This window comes from Spea bombifrons, chromosome 12, assembly GCF_027358695.1.
Source record: "Spea bombifrons isolate aSpeBom1 chromosome 12, aSpeBom1.2.pri, whole genome shotgun sequence".
In the NCBI taxonomy this organism is placed as follows: Eukaryota; Metazoa; Chordata; class Amphibia; order Anura; family Pelobatidae; genus Spea; species Spea bombifrons.
This window is the reverse complement of record NC_071098.1, coordinates 14,149,386-14,168,877: the sequence shown is the minus strand read 5'-3', so window position 1 is coordinate 14,168,877 and position 19,492 is coordinate 14,149,386. Positions and strand designations below refer to the sequence as shown.

Genomic DNA, 19,492 nt, shown 5'->3' with positions numbered 1-19,492 from the left:
CATAGAATTTGAGGGTGGATGGGAACAATTCAGCCCATCGAGTGCACATATTTTTCCTGATATAGAGACTGAAACCTTAACCAGTCCTTCATATTATCAGGATAGCTTTATGCCTATGCTATGCATATTTAAATTCCCTCACTGTACCATTTCTGATGGGTCGCTGCTAGTGTGACTTGTGCTTGTCCTAATTCCAATTACTCCCACCCTCGCAATGCCCACGATGCTTTATCCTCTTTGTCCAACTTTGGCTGCCAGATGTACCTACCTGGGAGTTTGTGGGATGTGGGCAGTCCCAGCGGGGGGCGGCCCTGCCAGCGTCCTAGGAAACACTGTCATTTGAAGGCAAAATGGACAAAGAGTTCCCAGGTATGCAGAAGAGAATAAGAGGTCAACTCCATCAACTACCCTGCTGTGAAGAAGTACTTTCCCCTTCCCAGTTTCTTCTATTTTTGCTTCTTTGTCACCCTTGAGTGTTTCAGATCATCAAACTAATTTTAATATAAGACAAAGGCAAACCTGAGTAAACACAGAATGTAGTTTTTAAATGAGTTCATGTATAGAAGGAAAAACCCTACATGGTCCTATGTTTAAAAAAAATGCCCCTTAGTTATTAAATCAACCAATCAATCAAATTTAATTGATAATTGGGTGTAATTTCACTAGACACACCCAGACATTGATTGTTGCCAGCCCTGCTGAATCCAATCATCAATTAAATAGAACCTGTCCTGCAGTGAAGTAGAGCTAAAACGTCTCAAAGCAGCACATGATGCTGCAGTCTAAAGAAATTCAAGAACATCAATGATCCACAGCGATTATCTACGACACGAAGAACATTGGTAAACCTTCCCAGGAGTGGCCGGCCTACTAAAATATATCCAAGAGCGGATTAACAACTCATCCAGGATGTCACAAAAGAACCCAAACTTACATGTAAAGAACAGCAGGCCTTACTCGCCAGTCAGTGTACATGATTCCTCAATAAGAAAGAGACAAAAGAAAAAATGGCATCCATTGGAGAGTTACCAGGGGAAAACCACTGCTGACTTAAAAAGAATACAAAGGCTTGTTCACATGTGCCAAAAAACACCTTGGTGACCCCAATGACTTTCGACAAGAAGAAGACTCTCTACAAGAAAATCCTGAACGAGAATGTCCGGCCATCAGTTTAAGGCCTAAAGGTCAAGCGCAGTTGGGTTATGCAGCAGGACAATGACCCAAAGCACACAAGCAAGTCCACCTGAATAACTCAAAAGAAACAAAATGATGGTTCTGGAGTGGCCGAGTCAAAGTCCTGATTTGACCTCAAAAAGGCGGTTTATGCTCTAACTGTCCAATGTGCCTCAATTACAAGAATAACACCAAGAAGACTCATCGTCCGTTATCACAAACGTTTGATTGCAGTTGCTGCTGCCAAGGGTGGCACAATCAGTTATTAGGGGGGCAATTATTTTTTCATATGGGTGATATAGGGTTTGATGAACTCTCTAACTTCAATAAATGAAAAGTGTTTTCAGCGTGGGCAATTCTAAACATTGATGGATTATTTAATAACTTAATCCAAACCCCTACTGCACACGTCCGTAACAAATTTATAGATCTATAGCTATATACATTATTTCCTAGGCTGTTACAATTATGGGACTTAAGGGTGTGATGCGATATAGAATAATGGGGTTACGACACTTTACTGTGATTTGCAGTGAGATGAATAATGCCGGCCTTTCGTGAATTGTCTCTTAGTTGAGTAAATCATGGCAGCCCTCAATGAGCATCAATATGACCCACCAGGATCCATGGAAACCACAAAACTGACCCTTAACCAAACGTAGTTATTGTAGCTAGATGACACCTTTTGATTTTGTAGCAGTTTAGTGAATTCAGCTCATGGAGTACAGTAGAGAATACACAGATAGGTTATATTTAGCAAGATAGGCAATTATAAGGACAAGAGATGGATGTGTTATATAAACAGAGCTGGCACTTTCTTTCTTTATTCCCTGCAAATTGGACAAACTCTTTTCTTGGCAGCTCTAATTTAAACAGCTTTAATTAAAGTGTTGTCTTTTGCCCCCGTCTCCACGCTGGTGCCATGTTGCCGGCTCTAGATGAGCACTATGATTAGGCGGTGTAAATCATCTGTCGCTGGCGAGCTGTATTACCTGAAACTATTAGCGCAGGACTTGGATCAATATCCTTCAGCTTACATTAGAGCTGCTGCCCGTACAAGCCGGGTCTGACTCTGTAAGACGGGAATCATCAGCCTCCCCTATACATGTTCAGCCCCTTATAATGTGTGTGTGTAATAAATAAAATAATGCAAATCACCAATTCCTTAATGTATCGGAGCCTTAATGGCGCTTTTTAGCCGGCGCTATAAAATATATTTTACAATGAAACTCTAATTTTAGACAAATGCAATTTTTCTGGTATTGTGTGCAGACAGACCGTCTAACGATGAAAAAACCTAGTGTAAGAGATCCAGAAAGTTTCATCCATTTCCAGAATACAACTACATCTGGCAACAACTCATTTTTCAATTTTGCACCATGTTTTTTTATTTTTCCTGCCTTGATCCTGTAGTTATCTGAATAGCCTCTGCTGTAAAGATGTCTTTTTCTGTTCCACCTACGCCAGGTTGGTTAGAGACGGATAAGAACTGCCACCTATGCAGTGTTCATGTTGGAGTAATTCCGTGGAAAGCACCTTTTTGTTTTTGCCATTAACCAAAATACTCCTGAAGTGTCCGTCTTTTATAGAAACGCTCCTTTGGCACCCAACTTCCCTTCTTTCATTTTGTGAAGTCCCTTTTTCTAGAAGCTCAGGATGTTTGTGTATGATAATAATTTGTATACGAGTGTGTGTGTATTTAAACAGATATCTGTATTAAATTGTGTAAATAAAACAAATCTTCTAAATGATTTACCCTGTTACATAAATAATTGCCAGTAGGTCAGAGTCTATAAAGCCGTGGCCTTCACAATCTACTCTAAGGTCATCCGTAAAGCTGTAGCCACAGTATAGTTTTCACAATCATTGCTTCCCCTTGTACAGCTCTGCAGAATATGGTGGCGCTATTAAATAGATCGATGTTAGGTTCGCATGCTGCCGGCTGGCAGAAGTGTCAGAATTAAGAGAATACCGGGATTTTGTATTCCATGTGTAGAACCGTTTGGCCGGCCTAGTCTACTCGTACAGCTATGGTGCAAATAACTGTTCCCTGTAGTACTGCACGGAGTCTGTAAACTAATTCTGGAAGATGTTTAAATTCAGAGGTCTCTTGGAAACGACAAGTTATTTTATGCCAGTTTCATGGAATTTTCTTTCCCAGCGCTTGTGTGCAGGAATGATGAACGTCTGGCAGACTATGAAGGCCAAACCGGTTCATTTCATTAAAGACACGCTTTAGTTCCGTGTGCACGCTTTTCTGGAAATACTGGCCTTAGGATACCTCATGTTTGCGTTAATGAGAAACATACGTCTGATGATAATCAGCATATGGAACGGAGAGGCATAAACGGATTGCAGGAGAGGGAGGTGTAGCATAGCAGCGACGCTGTTTTGACATTAAAATGTTAGATATATAATGTGTTAGAAGACACCAGGCATCTTAACCTTTTCGGAGCATTTGTCTTTGTTTTTCCTACCCATTTGCCTGACTCCCCTCTCCAACACCACCACTGTTTAAGTTACTCCACCTTTTTCAGTGAAAAGTGACTCTTGTGGCAGCTTTTTGTGTGTGGGGGGAGGTTAGGAGAGCGTGGGGTATTTCGGAACAGTCATTTTCTTGTTTTGCTGCATGACTCTGGTTCCTTACTTTTTACACCAAATATCCCCCGTACAGTTATCCTGATTGGATACCAATGCACTCGCTATAGGTGAAAACGGGTCCCCTTTAACTACGAGAAGTGGTCTCCAAGCGTCTGCCTCTGAAAGGTCTTGTTTGATTCCTGATCAAGAACCCAAAGCCTCCCCGCAGAGCAGCCCCCCAAGCAGCCGTTTGATAGCGCGGCCGCTGCAGCCGAATGTTTACTAAGAACGGAATAAAATAGTAACGTTGAGTTTTTTCATGTTATGCTGGAGCACGGTTACCGGAAACGAACGCGTAGCGATACAGGGCTTTCAAGTTTTATTCCCGGTGCTGTTACAGATCCAGTGCCAAGCAGTGGGGTATCTCCTGCTAACAACGTTTCTCCAACTGCCGAGAAATGATTTATACAGAAGAAATGTCATCCGAAATAATAATACAAATAGTTTTATTAGAACATTTCTTATAAAACACAAAACCTGCTCCACAAAATGCTATTCGATTGCGTTTCAGCAAAGCGTTTTGTGTAAAAGGCAGAGTTTTGATGCCGGTGTGAAGGGGACATATTTTGGGTGCGTTATCTTAATACCAAGATGGGAGGATTTTTGCCCCTTGCTTTAGTTTTTGAACCTTTTTATTGCCCTAGTAACAAGAATAGCATAGTGTTAATTAACCATTCTGCTTAAGGATTTATTAATAGGGAACAGCCTCCCATCAGAGGTGGTAGAGTCTAATACAAAAAGGAACGAATTAAGGTCCAAGTCTTTAAGTAAAGAAAAATGGGCAGATTAGATGGAACGAAATAGTTCTAATCTGCCATTAAATTCTGTTTTTGGGGTAGGTGCCCTTAGACGTATGTGGTTCTGCCGACTAGCATGTAGCCATTAATGTTAAACTGTGTGGAATTTTGCTTTATTTGTTGGTTCCTTTGCAACTTTCTGTAGTTTTAATGTTATTTGCGCTTTTGCTAATCTAATACTGATTCCGATAGTCTACGGTCTACTAGATAAATCTAATATATCATTTCTCCTTCTGCGCAGCCATTAACATTATCGCCAGGACTGAATACCTCCACCTATGATTAACCCTAATATATACACACCAAGTGGTTGTGACATCACCCCCAGTGGAAAGATAATAAGATATTTAACATATTTCACGTTTAATCTCATGGCATGCATGCTCGCCATTGCTTGCACTTGCATGATCTAGTATGGATTAGTGATTGCCCATGTTAATGCCTTTTCACAATTTACGTACAATTGTGCAGCTTTGTCAACAGTCACATTTTATGAATGGATTATAGCCAGACCTGGAAATTCGGTCCACTGGCCTTTTCCTCCCTCTTCCGTGTGATGGGTGTTATGTAGTATGTTGCTGGTCGGTGAGGGCATTAGGAAGAATGGAGCCAGCCTCCGAGACACTGAGGAAGAATAATACCCCTGGGGCGAGGTGGTAGAGCATGAGTTTCCTTGCTTTCTTGCGTTTCCATGATCTACGATGGCATGTGTTTGGGCAGAGGCACTCTGCGGTCTGCCAGCCGGCCAGGAAGCTTACGTTCGTTCTCTAGATGCCTTTTGGTCGGCGCAGGGGGATTTTTCTTCCCTCTGTTCTCTCTGTCCTTTTGTTTTCTGAACTTTGAATTGTAAATCACAGTAACCTAATCGAACAAAGATAAGCGGGGAAAACATTCTGTGATGGATTATAAATCTTTGAGATTAAAGATAATTAAAGTGGGAGTGAACAGAACATTTTTTTTTTGCTTTTGTTAGTTATTTATGGCCAGTTTGTGTTTTTCTTTTTTTCCTTGTGTTTGCAATCTTGTCTCATATGGGGAACTCGTACATTACAGCTTCAAGAAATATTAATCTGTTCTGATTATTTAATCTTTCTTCTCGATTTTGTTACAGTAGAAAATGGCAGAGGCATTCATGCGAGACTAACTGCTAATTGTATTTAGTAAGTTGATCTTTCGCTTACCAGTAATAACACTCATACAGTAATCAATGAGACTAGAGGAAATTACAACTGCCATAATAACGTTTGTAGAATTCCTTTGAAGCCAACACCTGCTTCTAGTGAGATCTACGCATCTTACCTGAATGCCTCTGTTACATTACTCAATGTTTTTAATAGAACCTTAACCCCATTCTGTTGTATCACTGAGCTATGTTTTTCTGGTACAGATACCCGAGCGGGAGAGGAGACCCCATTAGTGGTGGACCATGCAGTCATTGGCGGAGTCGTGGCTGTGGTAGTCTTTGCTATGCTTTGCCTTCTCATCATCCTTGGTCGCTATTTCGCTCGACATAAAGGTAACTAATAAGTGTCTTCGCCATTTTTTTTCACCTTGTTCTTCAATCTTTTTTTGTGTAATGCATTGATTGCCAGAAAGTGGTTCAAACCCTTTAACATTATTATCCACATTAGCACTTTGATGAAGATTTCAATGCTTCCCAGTGTAAACAACGTCAACACTGGCAGCTCCCACAAAATATTTCTAATTAAAAGCAAATGGGGACAAGACCTCTCTGGGTTCAAGGAGATGCCAGCCTTTGTAGTCTTGGCAATCAAGATTCCTCTAATCTCCTAGAAATGGTTCTGCGTGTAATATAGACATCTGTATGGCTGGTTTATGACAAGGTGCTAAATTGGTGACAGGTGCAAAGCTCTAATAAGTTGTTAGATACAAAGTCATTTTCTCTCTGCCACAGGAACGTATTTCACCCACGAAGCCAAAGGAGCGGACGATGCAGCAGATGCGGACACAGCGATCATCAATGCAGAGGGTGGGCAGAACAGCTGTGAAGAGAAAAAGGAATATTTTATCTAGCCTGGCCTTGTAATTGGGTGTGAGCTCTGCTCAGACTCGCCGCCCGAGGGGAGAAGGACCTTCCAGCGTCTCGCGTATTTTTTATCATTTGGTTTAGGAGCGGATGGAGGAGCAGGGAACCCATCTGGTTATAAAGTGGTCGCCCCAGAACACTCTCTGCTTTTATTGTTTGCCACTTTCCTTTCATGGGAATAACAGGAGCTTGAAACGTTTTGTCTTTTATTTTTTTGTTAATGGGGGGTAGGGGGGTTGCAAGTGAAATATGGATTCCAGGCTCCTCAGTGCAGGGGGACAGTGTGTGTAGAACATTTTGTATGTATTGAAATGTACTACAGGCTTCTCCACCTCCACTGATGATGTATATATTTATCATCTGCAGACAATTTGGTGCCTTGCTTGTTTTTATTTTTAATTTCACTTTCCCGAGAAGTTCTTGTTTTCCTGGCTGGTTTTCGTGTCATTTCCTGCTGGGGCCGCTTTTTTTTTTTTTTGTGTCTACCATCGTGTCACATTCCCTCTGGCGATATCCTTCTTCGTCCATCTTATTGATGTGACTGAATTTCTCTTTGTTCATTCCTTTGTTAATACTCTGTGTTAAGGTCCTATCACTTCCTGCTGTAAACAACCAAGTCGGTTTTAGGTGACTTCCTGTGGATGATTAAGACCATTCCTACTGGGGGTTATTCTTCTGTTTTTGTAAACGTATCATATATATACCATCTAAATATACCCAACAACAAAACGTATTTTAAAAAAGTGAAATAACATAATAACAGGTTGTGATAAGTTAATGTGAAATATCTATCGAGCATAATCCAAAAACAAATGTATAAATGGAGAATTTGAACATCATACAATGTTCCTGTCTACAAATTGTTCGAGAGCAACAAATCTCAGACATAAAATAAAATTCCAAGTGTATTAAAAATATATAGAGTACAGTAAAAGATCTACAAATTTATATTTATATATCAGTTTATTGCATAAAAGTGCCTTGGCCCCTTAACAAGAAGCCAGCCGTTCTGGGCCTTAAAAATGTCAAAATCCAGAAGTCCGCTACTGTCACACGGTGTAAGTTTCCTTTTTTGGAAATTAAGAAAATTGGGGTAATTCCCAATTTTACTTTTTCATAATAACAAGCAATGGTCAGGATATAGTGATGTAAAATGTGCTGCCACTTATTCCCTGTACTACGCCCTAAAAACAAGGTGCATTCCAGATACTACCGGGTGCCTGAGACATTAGTAATGGCGGCAGAACAACACTCGGCACTGGACCTTGTTACACGATGGGGCGTTGATTCATAGAATTCTCTCCCACCTTTGTGACAGGAGATGTTTCAGCGGTTGCCTCTATACAAATACTACATTGCTGTTCTTTATACGTACCCCGGAAAATGAAAAGTATTTTAACAAGATTCTACCAGAAAAAAACCTAACTATTCACCATATTGCCCAACGTATCAAATGAACATGCTTACGTGCAAAAACTTGCAACTTTGGGGTAAAGAGCCATAGATACATAAATGGAAATATATGTGAACAGCATATTGTGTTGAATTTCTAAGGCCAAGAACCACTGGTTTCTGATCAGAATCCAAAGCATGTAATACATCATGGAAGATAACCCAAGCGATGTCAGTATCAGATACCTTTCTATTAGACTGTCTCTGGTGGTGTAAATGGTATTCCTTATGTTAAGAGACTGGCATTGCCTTAAAAAAAAGATTGAGGATTTCAATAGTTTTAATATTGTATTAAGAATGTGTTTCTGTGGCGCCTGATCCCTGTTAACCTTGGTTTGCTATTAGGCTCTACGTTCATGATCGCTCATTGTATTTATTGCTGCTTGGCTTCCTATTAGAACTTGCTGCCATTTTTTTCATCTTGTTCCTTCTCTTTTACCTTCTCTTGTATAACTATTTGCTGTACATGTCTAAGTTGCTGTCCCCGTTCAGGCTGTATGACTTGTTGGAAATGCCTTTGTGCGACAGATTCTTATCGCAGGTTAGCTATATCCATTATATGATCCGGTAACTGTTTTGCTTTGTGGGTACCCGTCTGGATGACAGGCCTGTGTAACAGAGGATTTTCGCTTTGTTCTTCTCTGGAAAGTGAATAATATGTCAGTTATGTTGCAATGGGTAAAGGTATTTGGGGACTGGCTGCATGGTAGACTTGAGGAAGCTTCAACATCTGGCCAACACCACCATCACCTTGGACAGTTAGTTGGTGGGAATACAAGTGGACGTGCCTTCTTATTCTCAAGTCAGCAAGCTGAAAGAAGAAATGAGAAATGTACCTTCTACTTGGTTAAGCGCATTCTTGGATTTCTCTAACGCTTGCTATTTTCTGCTGCCATTTTTCCCTCTTAACCCCTCTTTGGTTTCCCAGCTTTACCACACCATTATATCACCTCTTGCCTCTCGTCCATTCTCTCTGCCTCTGCGTGTCAGCACTGTGTGTTGACTGTGTATCTGCCCCAAAAAGAAAAGGTGTTAGCCCAACACCAGTGGATAATCTGTTCCCCTTTGCCACGTTTCATCATTATGGCATTTGAGGTGCAGTTCCACTTAATGCATTCATTCCTGAGGGCCCTGACTAAATAAACACAAGTCCGTATTATATATATTCTGTAATATATTGTGTTGTCTTAGAGGGTTCAGTCTAAATTTGTTAAACTGTAAAACAATGAGATGTCATTGCTGCTATAGAAGGTGTTAGCAGGGTAAGTGTGTTGCTTTGTCACTCCCAATGTATATTTCGCTAAGTAGAACTGCACCTGTACCGTCTAACAGATTTTAAATGTATGGGCAATTTACCGATGGCCGCCAAGCTGATTGATTGATTTTCTGTTCTGCGCATGTAATTGAAGACAGTAGGAGTTACGGCTTGGTGCCCCCAGTCCTAGGTAGCATTATGCAGGCAGTGTCCTCTGTTGCCTGCTTTGTGTGTGTGTGTATATTTAAGTTTGTCCACTCAATTCAGTTATCATTCGGACTTATTCATCCACCAGTCTCTCATTTTAGATAATGCATGGAGGGACTACTAGAAAGGGTAATCAGTGTAGGTAATTTATCCACTTCATCCAGGGTACTTGCAAAATGGCTTTCGCAACAGAATACTTAAGGCCACTGTGGAAATGTAAATTGAAATTCCATGTGTGGAACTCACACTAATAAAAACATTTCACGCTAATAAATAAATTACAGAGCATATATATTTATATAGAAAATTGACCACACAACAATCACTACCTTTATCTATTAGCTTCACGAGACCCGCACATTTTCGGTTAAACCCAGCTATTTTGGGAATTCATATGGTGAGGTTTTTTTCTTTTTTTTACACATAATCACCGTTAATGCAGTTTATAAGTCCCATTCAGTGGATTTTGCTGCTCCTTTTAACTTAGAAGACTTTTCTCTCTATAAATTTAAAAGTATGTTTAGAAGTCTGCACAATAGATGCACAAAACTTTAAAAATCCCAGAGCTCTCCAATCCTTATGAATTATTTTATATTGGAGTGTAGTATAAACACATAAAGGATATATCTTCGATAAAGCAGTGTGTGCTCACAAACAACTCACCTTAATTTTCCTATGTTTATAAATGTTTTGGGGGAAATATTGATGGAATTTTCTGACATTTTCACATACATTAAACCATTGTCACCATCAAATTTAATAAATGAAAGGCGTTTGGGGCAATATTGGATTCCTTTTTTGTTTAGAGTATTTTTGCCACTATTTTTTCCCCCCATTGTATTCTGTTTTAGTTCCTTACAAGTGATATGCATATAATTTACTATTCTTGTTGTTCTGTGTGGAGTGTACTGTTTCAATATATTTGGACTCCTCCTCTGATGTATGTGTTGTGCCAACGCTTGAGAGCTTGATCCCTTTCCTTTCTCCGCTCCCAATTAGGATATTGCAGAAGGGGTTTTGATTGGTTGAATTTATTTGACTGAATCTTGCTGAAATATTAACGTTAAACAAAATCATTTTATCTTTGCGATCATTTTTGAGTCTTCTCTGCTCTTCATCAGTTGCTTCAAGATCTTTCTACTAGGTTGTGATATTTTAGATGGGAGCGAGGGGAAGGTGAAAGACTGACCATTGCTCATACAAACCAGTTCTAGGGTGGATTGTAAGTCTATTTGGCAGTAGATAATTTTTCTTGTGTACACTCTTGTGTTTATTCTTCACCTTTTGGCGGCTCCTGGAGATTTTGTTAGTTGTGAACGCCCGTTCTTGCTTCTGCTTGTCTCAGGTCCCTGTGTTCCCACCTGTGTCTGTTCTGTCTCAGGTAGGCTGCTAAATTTTAGCCCCCACATTGGAAACTGAAACAAAACCAACCACATTATGGATAGATAAATATTCATTCTTCCTCTTTTTTTTTATTATTTTATTGTTTTAATTTTTTGCTTTTTTAGTTGTATTATTTCTGTATTTTTTTTAATATACGGTACACTGTTTGAAATGTATTGTTGAGTATTACTTTGTAAGAAAATGATAATAAAATGTAAAAAAATATTTCTTGCCTCTCTATCAAACATAATTCAAAAAAACGGGATGGGGGCATGTATAAATATTTCTTGGGTGGTTTTTATTTGAATTCACACAAAAAAGGAAACATTGATATGCCCCCTTATTTATAATGGGGTTTTCGGTTTTACTTTACAGGAGAACAAAAAATATATTCTATAATATGAGCTAATATTATAATAGCCTTAAGTGTATAAAGTTTGTATACAACAAAAAAGCTTGTAGCTGTTTAAAAGTTTGATTATTACTTTATAGGAATTACATTACATTCTGATGTCTCCTTATGACAGAAAGGAAGACACCATATTTTTGCTGTTCATTGATTGATCTAAAGCTGCAGTGCCCTAAATAGCCTTTTCATTAATAAAAATCTGTATCCCAACTAAAATGTGTATAAAGGGGTTTCCATGGAGTTTAAGAAAGGTTATTTATATGAATATATATATTATATTAAAAAGTAGAGAACAGTGACCAATTGTAACACACACTAGATACTTATGCAATAGGAATTGGTTAGAAGTGTCCACTTTCCACACTTTTTAGGATGAGAAGGGGACAGAGCTTGATTGTGATTGCTGTCTTTACCAAGCCTTTTCCTGCCAGCCTTTGAAGGGTTGTTCCGAGGTTGTGACCGGGCATGGTTTTATAATTTAGAACAAAGACAGAAGAAAAACAAATGCAAGAGAAAGACAAGAAAAGAAAAGGGAAATGAAAGCAAAAGAAGAGTTGAGGAAGAGGAGAAGGGCAAGAGGAAGATGAAAGCAAGAATGAGATGGAATAGAAGACATGCAAGAAAGAAAAGTGGCTTGGAGGAAAGGAAAGAAGGGAAGCATGGAATGGAGAGGATGTAAGGGAAGAGGGAAGGCAGAATAGAGAAACCTGAGAGAAGAGACAAGTGAGACACACATACACATAAGCACACGCTAATACGAACATACACCCAGACACTGACACTTGCACATACACCTAAGACACAGGTCAGGTGTGTGGCCATGTTGTGACCCAGGTTGTGTTTTTTTTTTTCGCTTCCGTCTCTATTTGGAAACCACCAGCAGCCCACGCACTTTCTAGGACATAAAGACTATCATTGATTTCAGACTTGCCTCTCTATTCCAGGAAAAGTTACTTTTTAATGTTTAGCTCAGTTTTCATGTTAATGTGATATAATCTATTTGGGATTTATACAGATATTTCAATTCATTTGGTGGTTACAGACTTAGACTAAAGTAAAGAAGGCCTGGCTGGCAAGTTTATAATCTACTACATTAGTGTCTATTATGCTGGCGTGTTGCTCTTTGAACACGATACTAATACTAAATGAAAACCTGAATACAGCAAAACATTGTGACTTTGTGACTTTTTGATATATATGAGTAAGGCTTTGATATACACATGCGCATATAAATATATACACACAGACGCATATAAATATATACATACACGCCTGCCTAATATTTAGTAGGTCCCCCTTTTGCCACCAAAAGAACCCTGACCTGTGAAGACATGGACTCCACTAGACCTCTGAACATGTGCTGTGGTATCCGGCATCAAGACATTGCAGCAGATTCTTTAACTCCGAAAGTTGCGAGGTGGGGCCTCCATGGATCAGTTTGTCCAGCACATCCCACAGATGCTTGACTGGATTGATATCTGGTGAATTTGCATAGCAAGTCAACACCTTGAACTCGTTGTGTTCTTCAAACCATTCCTGAGCCATTTTTGCTTTGTGGTTGGGCGCATTATCCTGCTGAAAGGGGCCAATGCCATTGGAGAATACCGTTTCCATGAAGTGGTGTGTGGCCTGCAACAATGCTTTAGGTAGGTGGTACGTGTCAAAGTAACATCCACATAAACAGCAGGACCCCCAGCAGGTTTCCCAGCAGAACATTGCCGAAAGCATCACATTGCCTCCACCAGCTTGCTTTCTTCCAATAGTGCATCCTGGTGCAATGTGTTCTCCAGGTCAGCGACCCAGCCATCCACGTGATGCTCTTTGGTCCAGTTCTTATGCTCACATGCCCATTGTAGGGGCTTTTGACGGTCAACAGGGGTGGGTATCCTGACTGGTCTGCCATACGCAACAAACTGCGATGCACTGTGTCCAGATCCAGCATTAACTTTTTCAGCAATTTGAGCTACAGTAGCTCATCTGTTGGATTTGACCCCACGGGCCAGCCTTTGCCCCGCTTTTCCTTCCTTGACCCACTTTTGATAGGTACTGGCCACTGGAGACTGAGACCCCCTACAAGAGCTGCAGTTTTGGAGATGCTCTGACCCAATCATCTAGCCATCACAATCTGGCCCTTGTCAAAGTCGCTCAGATCCTTAGGTTTGTCCATTTTTCCTGCTTCTAACATGTCAACTTTGAGGATAAAATGTTCATTTGCTGCCTAATATACCCCACCCACTGACAGGTGCACAATAACAAGATTATCAGTGTTCATTTCAGCTGCCGGTGGTCATAATGTTATGGCTGATCAGTGTATACACACACAGCATCTTCCTACTCCCTCCTGAATGTTACTTATGGTCTCTAGCTCCCTCATTGAGCAACATTCTGATCGGGTTTCATAACGTGATGCAATCATCTTCTCTCACTGTCACTGTGCACGAGAAGTGATGTCATTTCCAGGCCACAGTGGCAGTAAGGGAGGGTAATTGCAGCGCGACTCGATTGGTTGGCTGCTTCATGGAACAGGTGAGAAGTACAGATCAGTCAAAATGCGGGGCCCTGGAGCAATTGCTCAGTGTCCTTCACGGTTAATCTGACCCTGTTAATCAGGGGGGACTTTCCTTTTACAGAGTTAGTTTTCAGAAAGATGGAGGATTCTTAGCCATCTTTAGTACTGATGAAGAATATGGTCTAGGAAACATGGCAAAACTGGGCAGTGTGCACAATATAAAACAAGAAAACATTTATTATACAAGAGAAAAGAGTGTGAGATGCGCCATTTTGCACCAGTGTTTCTTTAAATACATCTCTCCCGGTATATGGTGAATGTGCTAAAGGAAAGCATTTTGCAATATCACCAACAACTCTGTTCGCATCCACGGGAGAATTAATTCCATACCTAGCCTTTGTAGTCTTGTTGTAAGAAGTAACATTGAAAGACGCCCAAGATATTCTATTATAAGGATGATCCCAATTTCCAGATCATTTGCACAAAGATTATATGTTGATTTCTATGCCTTATCTGTTACTGCTTATCTTGGTGCGATAATGGCCCCTTGAAGGGCGAGCAATCTCACAAAGAACACATTCACCCCCAGGCCAAAGCTTTCTGATAATAGTCAAGCAAAGGAGTTTCTTTCAAGGACCCTGTGATGGGGAAATTGCTGAAAAACTGCAGCATGGTAAAGAGCCTGGTGGAAGTAAGAGGATCACATCGAAGCGCATTGTACCGTAGACATTAGTGTCCAATTTCCATAAATAACGTGAAGTGTCTTTAATCTAGGCTGCCCTGCTCCCTCTCCACAGATACATGTTTTCCCGTCTGCATCCAGCTTTCAAACCATTTTATTTAAATAACCAAATTCTTCGTATGTTACAAATATCCTTTAAATAGAAATACGCATAAACAAGAAAATGTGTATAGTATTAAAACTGCTTATTAGCATGTACTGATCCACATGTTTTTGAGCATAATTATTTTCCTAGCTTCAGAGAGTTCCAACATTCCCATTTGCTCGTTGTTACGGCACCTGGTGCTTCGTTTTCTGGCATGTATCTGCTTGATGCACTTGACCGTAGTAAATTTAAAAGAAATTTGATTCTAATCAAAGTCTAATTTGTATGAACCCCAAACATTGGGGAGGAGGGGGTTCTGCCCTTTTCCCTTATTTCAGAAAAAGGTGCACTTATTAACGTTGATGGTGGAAGAACCCTGAGAGCAGCAGCAACTGTTTGTTTTTTATCAAAGCTGAAACAAAGGAGTTGGCTACAAAGGAAAAGATACTGAAAGAAGAGTGTAAGGTTTTAATATATAGTACATTACGCTAATCGTTCATATGATAATCATTCTCACGTAGTCTCTAATGTACCTGGGCTCCCTAAAATACCCAGATTTACGCCACTTTTTCTTTAAGCTCAAAGACTAGAGATGACAAAAAAAAATCTAAATCATATTGGACCAAAATTGCTCAAATTATGTCTTATTGTTCCAGAGGTGAGTCTAGGGTGACCCCCCCCCCCAAGAATTATGCTCTTACACCATACACTTACATATACATTATATGGACAAAAGTATTGGGACACCTGACAACAGGATCTGTTATGACATTGCATTCCAAATACCAAATACAAAGATATTTACATGTAGTTACGCCCCCCTCCTTTTCTGGAAAAGGCTTTCCACAAGATTTTGGGTGTTTCTGTGGGAATTATTGCCCATTCATCCCGGAGAGCATTTGTGAGGCAATGATGTTGGATAAGGAGGCCTGGCTTTCAATTTCCATTCAGTTTATCCCAAAGGTGTCGTATGGGGTTGTGGTCAGGGCTCTGTGCAGCCGGTCAAGTTCTTGCACACAAACTCATCCAACCATGTCTTTATGGACCTTGCTTTGTGCACCGCAGAACAGTCATGCTGGAATAGAAAAGGGCCTTCCCCAAACTGTTCCCACAAAGCTGGAAGCACACTCATATTTTACAACCCTATGCAGACTCATAAACTTAACTCATGTTGACACCATACACTAACATATTTAAGATACACGGTAACCATGCAAATATGCTGCATACAGTCACACAATATACAGTATACTGACACCACATTTTAACACACGTTAACAGCATATAGTCACACATACTAACACTACACAATAACACATGTACACTCAATTTAATACAATGCAATAACACAATCTATTACCATACAGTAACACATACATAGGCACATGCACTCTCCAACCACCACTGGAACAGCTGTCCCCCTCCTCTTACTATACGTGGACGCCTGTCTTCACCGCAGCTTGCACCCTAGTACCACATGGGCACATAAGATCAAATACGTGACCACGTTGGGTGCCTCTATAACTGGAGCACTTCAGTGCCATATATATATATATATATATATATCGTGTACCCCTTTTTCCCCCCCCAATATATTTATCTCTTATCTTAGTTGACAGTCCTGCTTCTAAGATGTTGTTTGTTTCTATATATATATGCAGAAACGAGTGTCACATTAAATACATTTTTATAACATTCTAAAAAAAATAGAACTGACAATATTTTTCAAATGCTGCAACGTCACTGACTATCCCAAATAATTCAACAAAATGTTCTATAGGGAGGTGACTGTGTAAAGTCTCTGATACATTTATCACAGAAACTGTAATAGAATCCAGCTTGTTTGATAGCCCAATTACATTCCAATTTGTGACAATGTCTAGAAAACATTTTCGAGTTGTTTTAATTTGATATTTCCTTTGCAATTAAAGTATAATATTTTGAAGCCCATTACCTTAGTGAATAACATGCAGGATCATTCATTTGATATTCAGATGGTTCTTGCAGTAAAATGTATCTCAATGAACCAGAAAAACACATCTGGTTTATCACCACCTTGTTGGAGTATAATGCCAATTAGATATCAAACTTTAATGAAAATTGATTTCCCGGCTCTCTATTGTTTTGTTTATACGACGCATTTTGTGTTTTTGTATTTGGTTAGCAGAATTAGGGACTGGATTACATGACAGATTATAATATCCAACATTAAGAATGCCAATTAGAACTATTACTCGCAAATTGAAAATAAAGATATTGTTTTTATTCTTGAGTTGTCTGATTGCTTCAATCATTGGACTAAACAAGGCAAATTTTGCTTGTACCATGTTTAAAATGCTGTGGTTCTGCAAATGAAAACTTGGAAAATCATTTTATTGCATTTGATTCAGGCTTATGATGGCAGAAATATATATATATATATATATATATATATATATATATATATAATATATATAGCACATATGGAAATGCGCAAACCAAGGAACCACCAGATTTAGATGTATGAAGTCAATTATACATCTTGGGTCGAGTACGGATACCACCAAGTGATCGGTAGCGTATTTACCCCGGCTTGACTCTCCGTGGCCGCAGTCCTCACTGCGGAGCCCCATGATATGATGTCACATCACAGTTCTGTGTGTATTAAAGGCACATAGCGCCTTTTAATGGATCCAATGGATTCATTATGTTTAAATGTTTATTTATATCAAAATTAGGCTGTGTGCCACCTACTCCTGTTGTCTAATTTATTACTATTGTAAAAAAATACACTTAAATTACATCACAATTACTGTACTGAGCTATATATACACAAGATTATATTCAAAATATATAGTGTTTTTTTTAAATTTCGTATTACTCATTTGCAGAAAATGTAATACTTACTTAATCCATACTTGGATTAAGTAACCAATGGATTGTATAGCCTACTGTATAAAATCTACTCTGAATCTGAGGGATTATTTGTAATTTAAATAGATTGTCAATTATTACAATAAATAGACATGTAAATATTCAAGTCTTAAGGTGTTTAAAATAAATATGACAGTCGCCAAGACTCACATACATGCAATCACAATCCGCTCTGCCGTATGACATCATCATGTCTTCTGTGATAGAATAAAACCAAATTGTGGGCTTGAGTACATGTGCATGTCTCCTACATGGTACCTGGAGCAGCAGATAACTTTACTTTAGTAAGTATTTTTAAGTTTTCTATATACATCTAGCATCTTTGTTTGGGGCGTACATACAGTATGCGTAAGAAAATAAAACCTGTATTACACGCTGTGAATTTACTTTAGACCTCTCGTAGGTCAGTGGTGTTAGTGTGCTTGGTAGTTTTCAGATATCATGCACATCACCAGTGTTTGGTGTTAAGTGAAAATTCTGTGGATTATTAAGTCATACTAAAGTCACATATCAAAATATATGGAGTCAGGGCCCGCTCTAGAGATGAAGCAGGTTACCACCTTGGGCTCCAAGCTGCGGGTACCCACATGGAGTGGGGGCAGTTGATCTATGAGATTGATGACACGCAAGGGATGGAAAAGAGGTCTGCGTCTCCTCTACTTCACACCAGACTCCTTCAAACAATGCTTAGTGCTGGGATGTGCCAACCTGTGATCAGTCCCTCGCCTTCTTTATCATCGTTTAGCTGCTGCAGGGCCATTTAGCAGTCAGATCATTGATCTTATAGATCAAACAGCCCTGCACCGTGTAAGCGCTTGGCAGGGGGTATCCCCTGCTTCATGGCTGATAAGGCTGGCCCTAAATACTTCTCTATTATTGGTAAAGTTAATACATCTATATGTTATATGTAATAGACATGATCCTTGATTAAACACAATAGTAATAATAATAATAATAACAACCAAATGTTTCAAATGCACTAAAATGCTCCATTAATATCACACCTAGACACATGCAACCTGTTTTTTTATTTTATCTACTCTATATCTTGCTGTTTCGTTGGGAATTGTTTAGGTTTTGGCTACTGTTATCTTAAGACAGTTTCTATACTCATAATACATTTAATATATGTAACATTTTTGACCCACTACATAAAGCCTTTTCATTTATTTTAATTACAATCCCACACATGACCATCAGTGGGTATAGAGTGACTTTGGGCGCCATTTTGAAAGGATCCTTTCTGACCTGCTTTTCTACTTACTTTCTATGAATTGCCTTTCAGTTTCGGAAAGGACTAGATGCTTGCCCAATCTTCTCTATTACTGGGCCAGTCCTTTCTCCAAATAGGGATGGTTAAAAAAATGTACCCACTCCTGAAATTGGTAAAAAGCAGTACAGTCATGTTTTTGCAGTTGTTGTCACTACATATATTTGGCGTTGCAGGGGATACAGCATCACACGTATCACATCAATGGGGAATTACCGCAGAAGTAGGTGAAAGCACTAAGTTTCCACTAGGTTTTACTCTCTTGCCTAGCTGTAATAATATATGCCTTCTAATGCTCACCATCAGCCATTCTGATGGGACTTGAACTGTTGGACCGAAATCTTTTGCAGATCAGACCAGAGGAAACTGACTAAGTTCTTTTCTCATCTAACTGATAAGCTCTTATACAGAGCGTATCAAATAAATATGAGCGTGTTTATTTTTCACAGACAGGGTGAAAATCAATAAGCTGGTCTTTGTTCTTTTACTGTGGCTTAAATTTCACTTCGCATGTTAGAAAAGAGCTACATCGCAGCTACCAAAGGCTATATTTATTTTTACAAGATGAAAAACGTAGTGTGTTCGCCTTTCGGTACGGATGTTAATAATT

General features: G+C 39.4%; 1 protein-coding gene across 5 annotated transcripts in view; it reads left to right on the top strand.

Annotated features, from left to right (window-relative positions):
• CADM1 (cell adhesion molecule 1) overlaps positions 1–7,831 on the top strand; it is a 116,350-nt gene extending 108,519 nt beyond the window's left edge. For all 5 annotated transcript variants that reach the window (XM_053452675.1, XM_053452673.1, XM_053452672.1 and 2 more), the window contains 2 exons: positions 5,998–6,126; positions 6,526–7,831. In XM_053452675.1, the coding sequence (XP_053308650.1) occupies positions 5,998–6,126; positions 6,526–6,644 (248 nt within the window). In that variant the 3' untranslated portion in view covers positions 6,645–7,831. The remainder of the gene's footprint in view (positions 1–5,997; positions 6,127–6,525) is intronic.
• Positions 7,832–19,492: the final 11,661 nt, after the last annotated feature.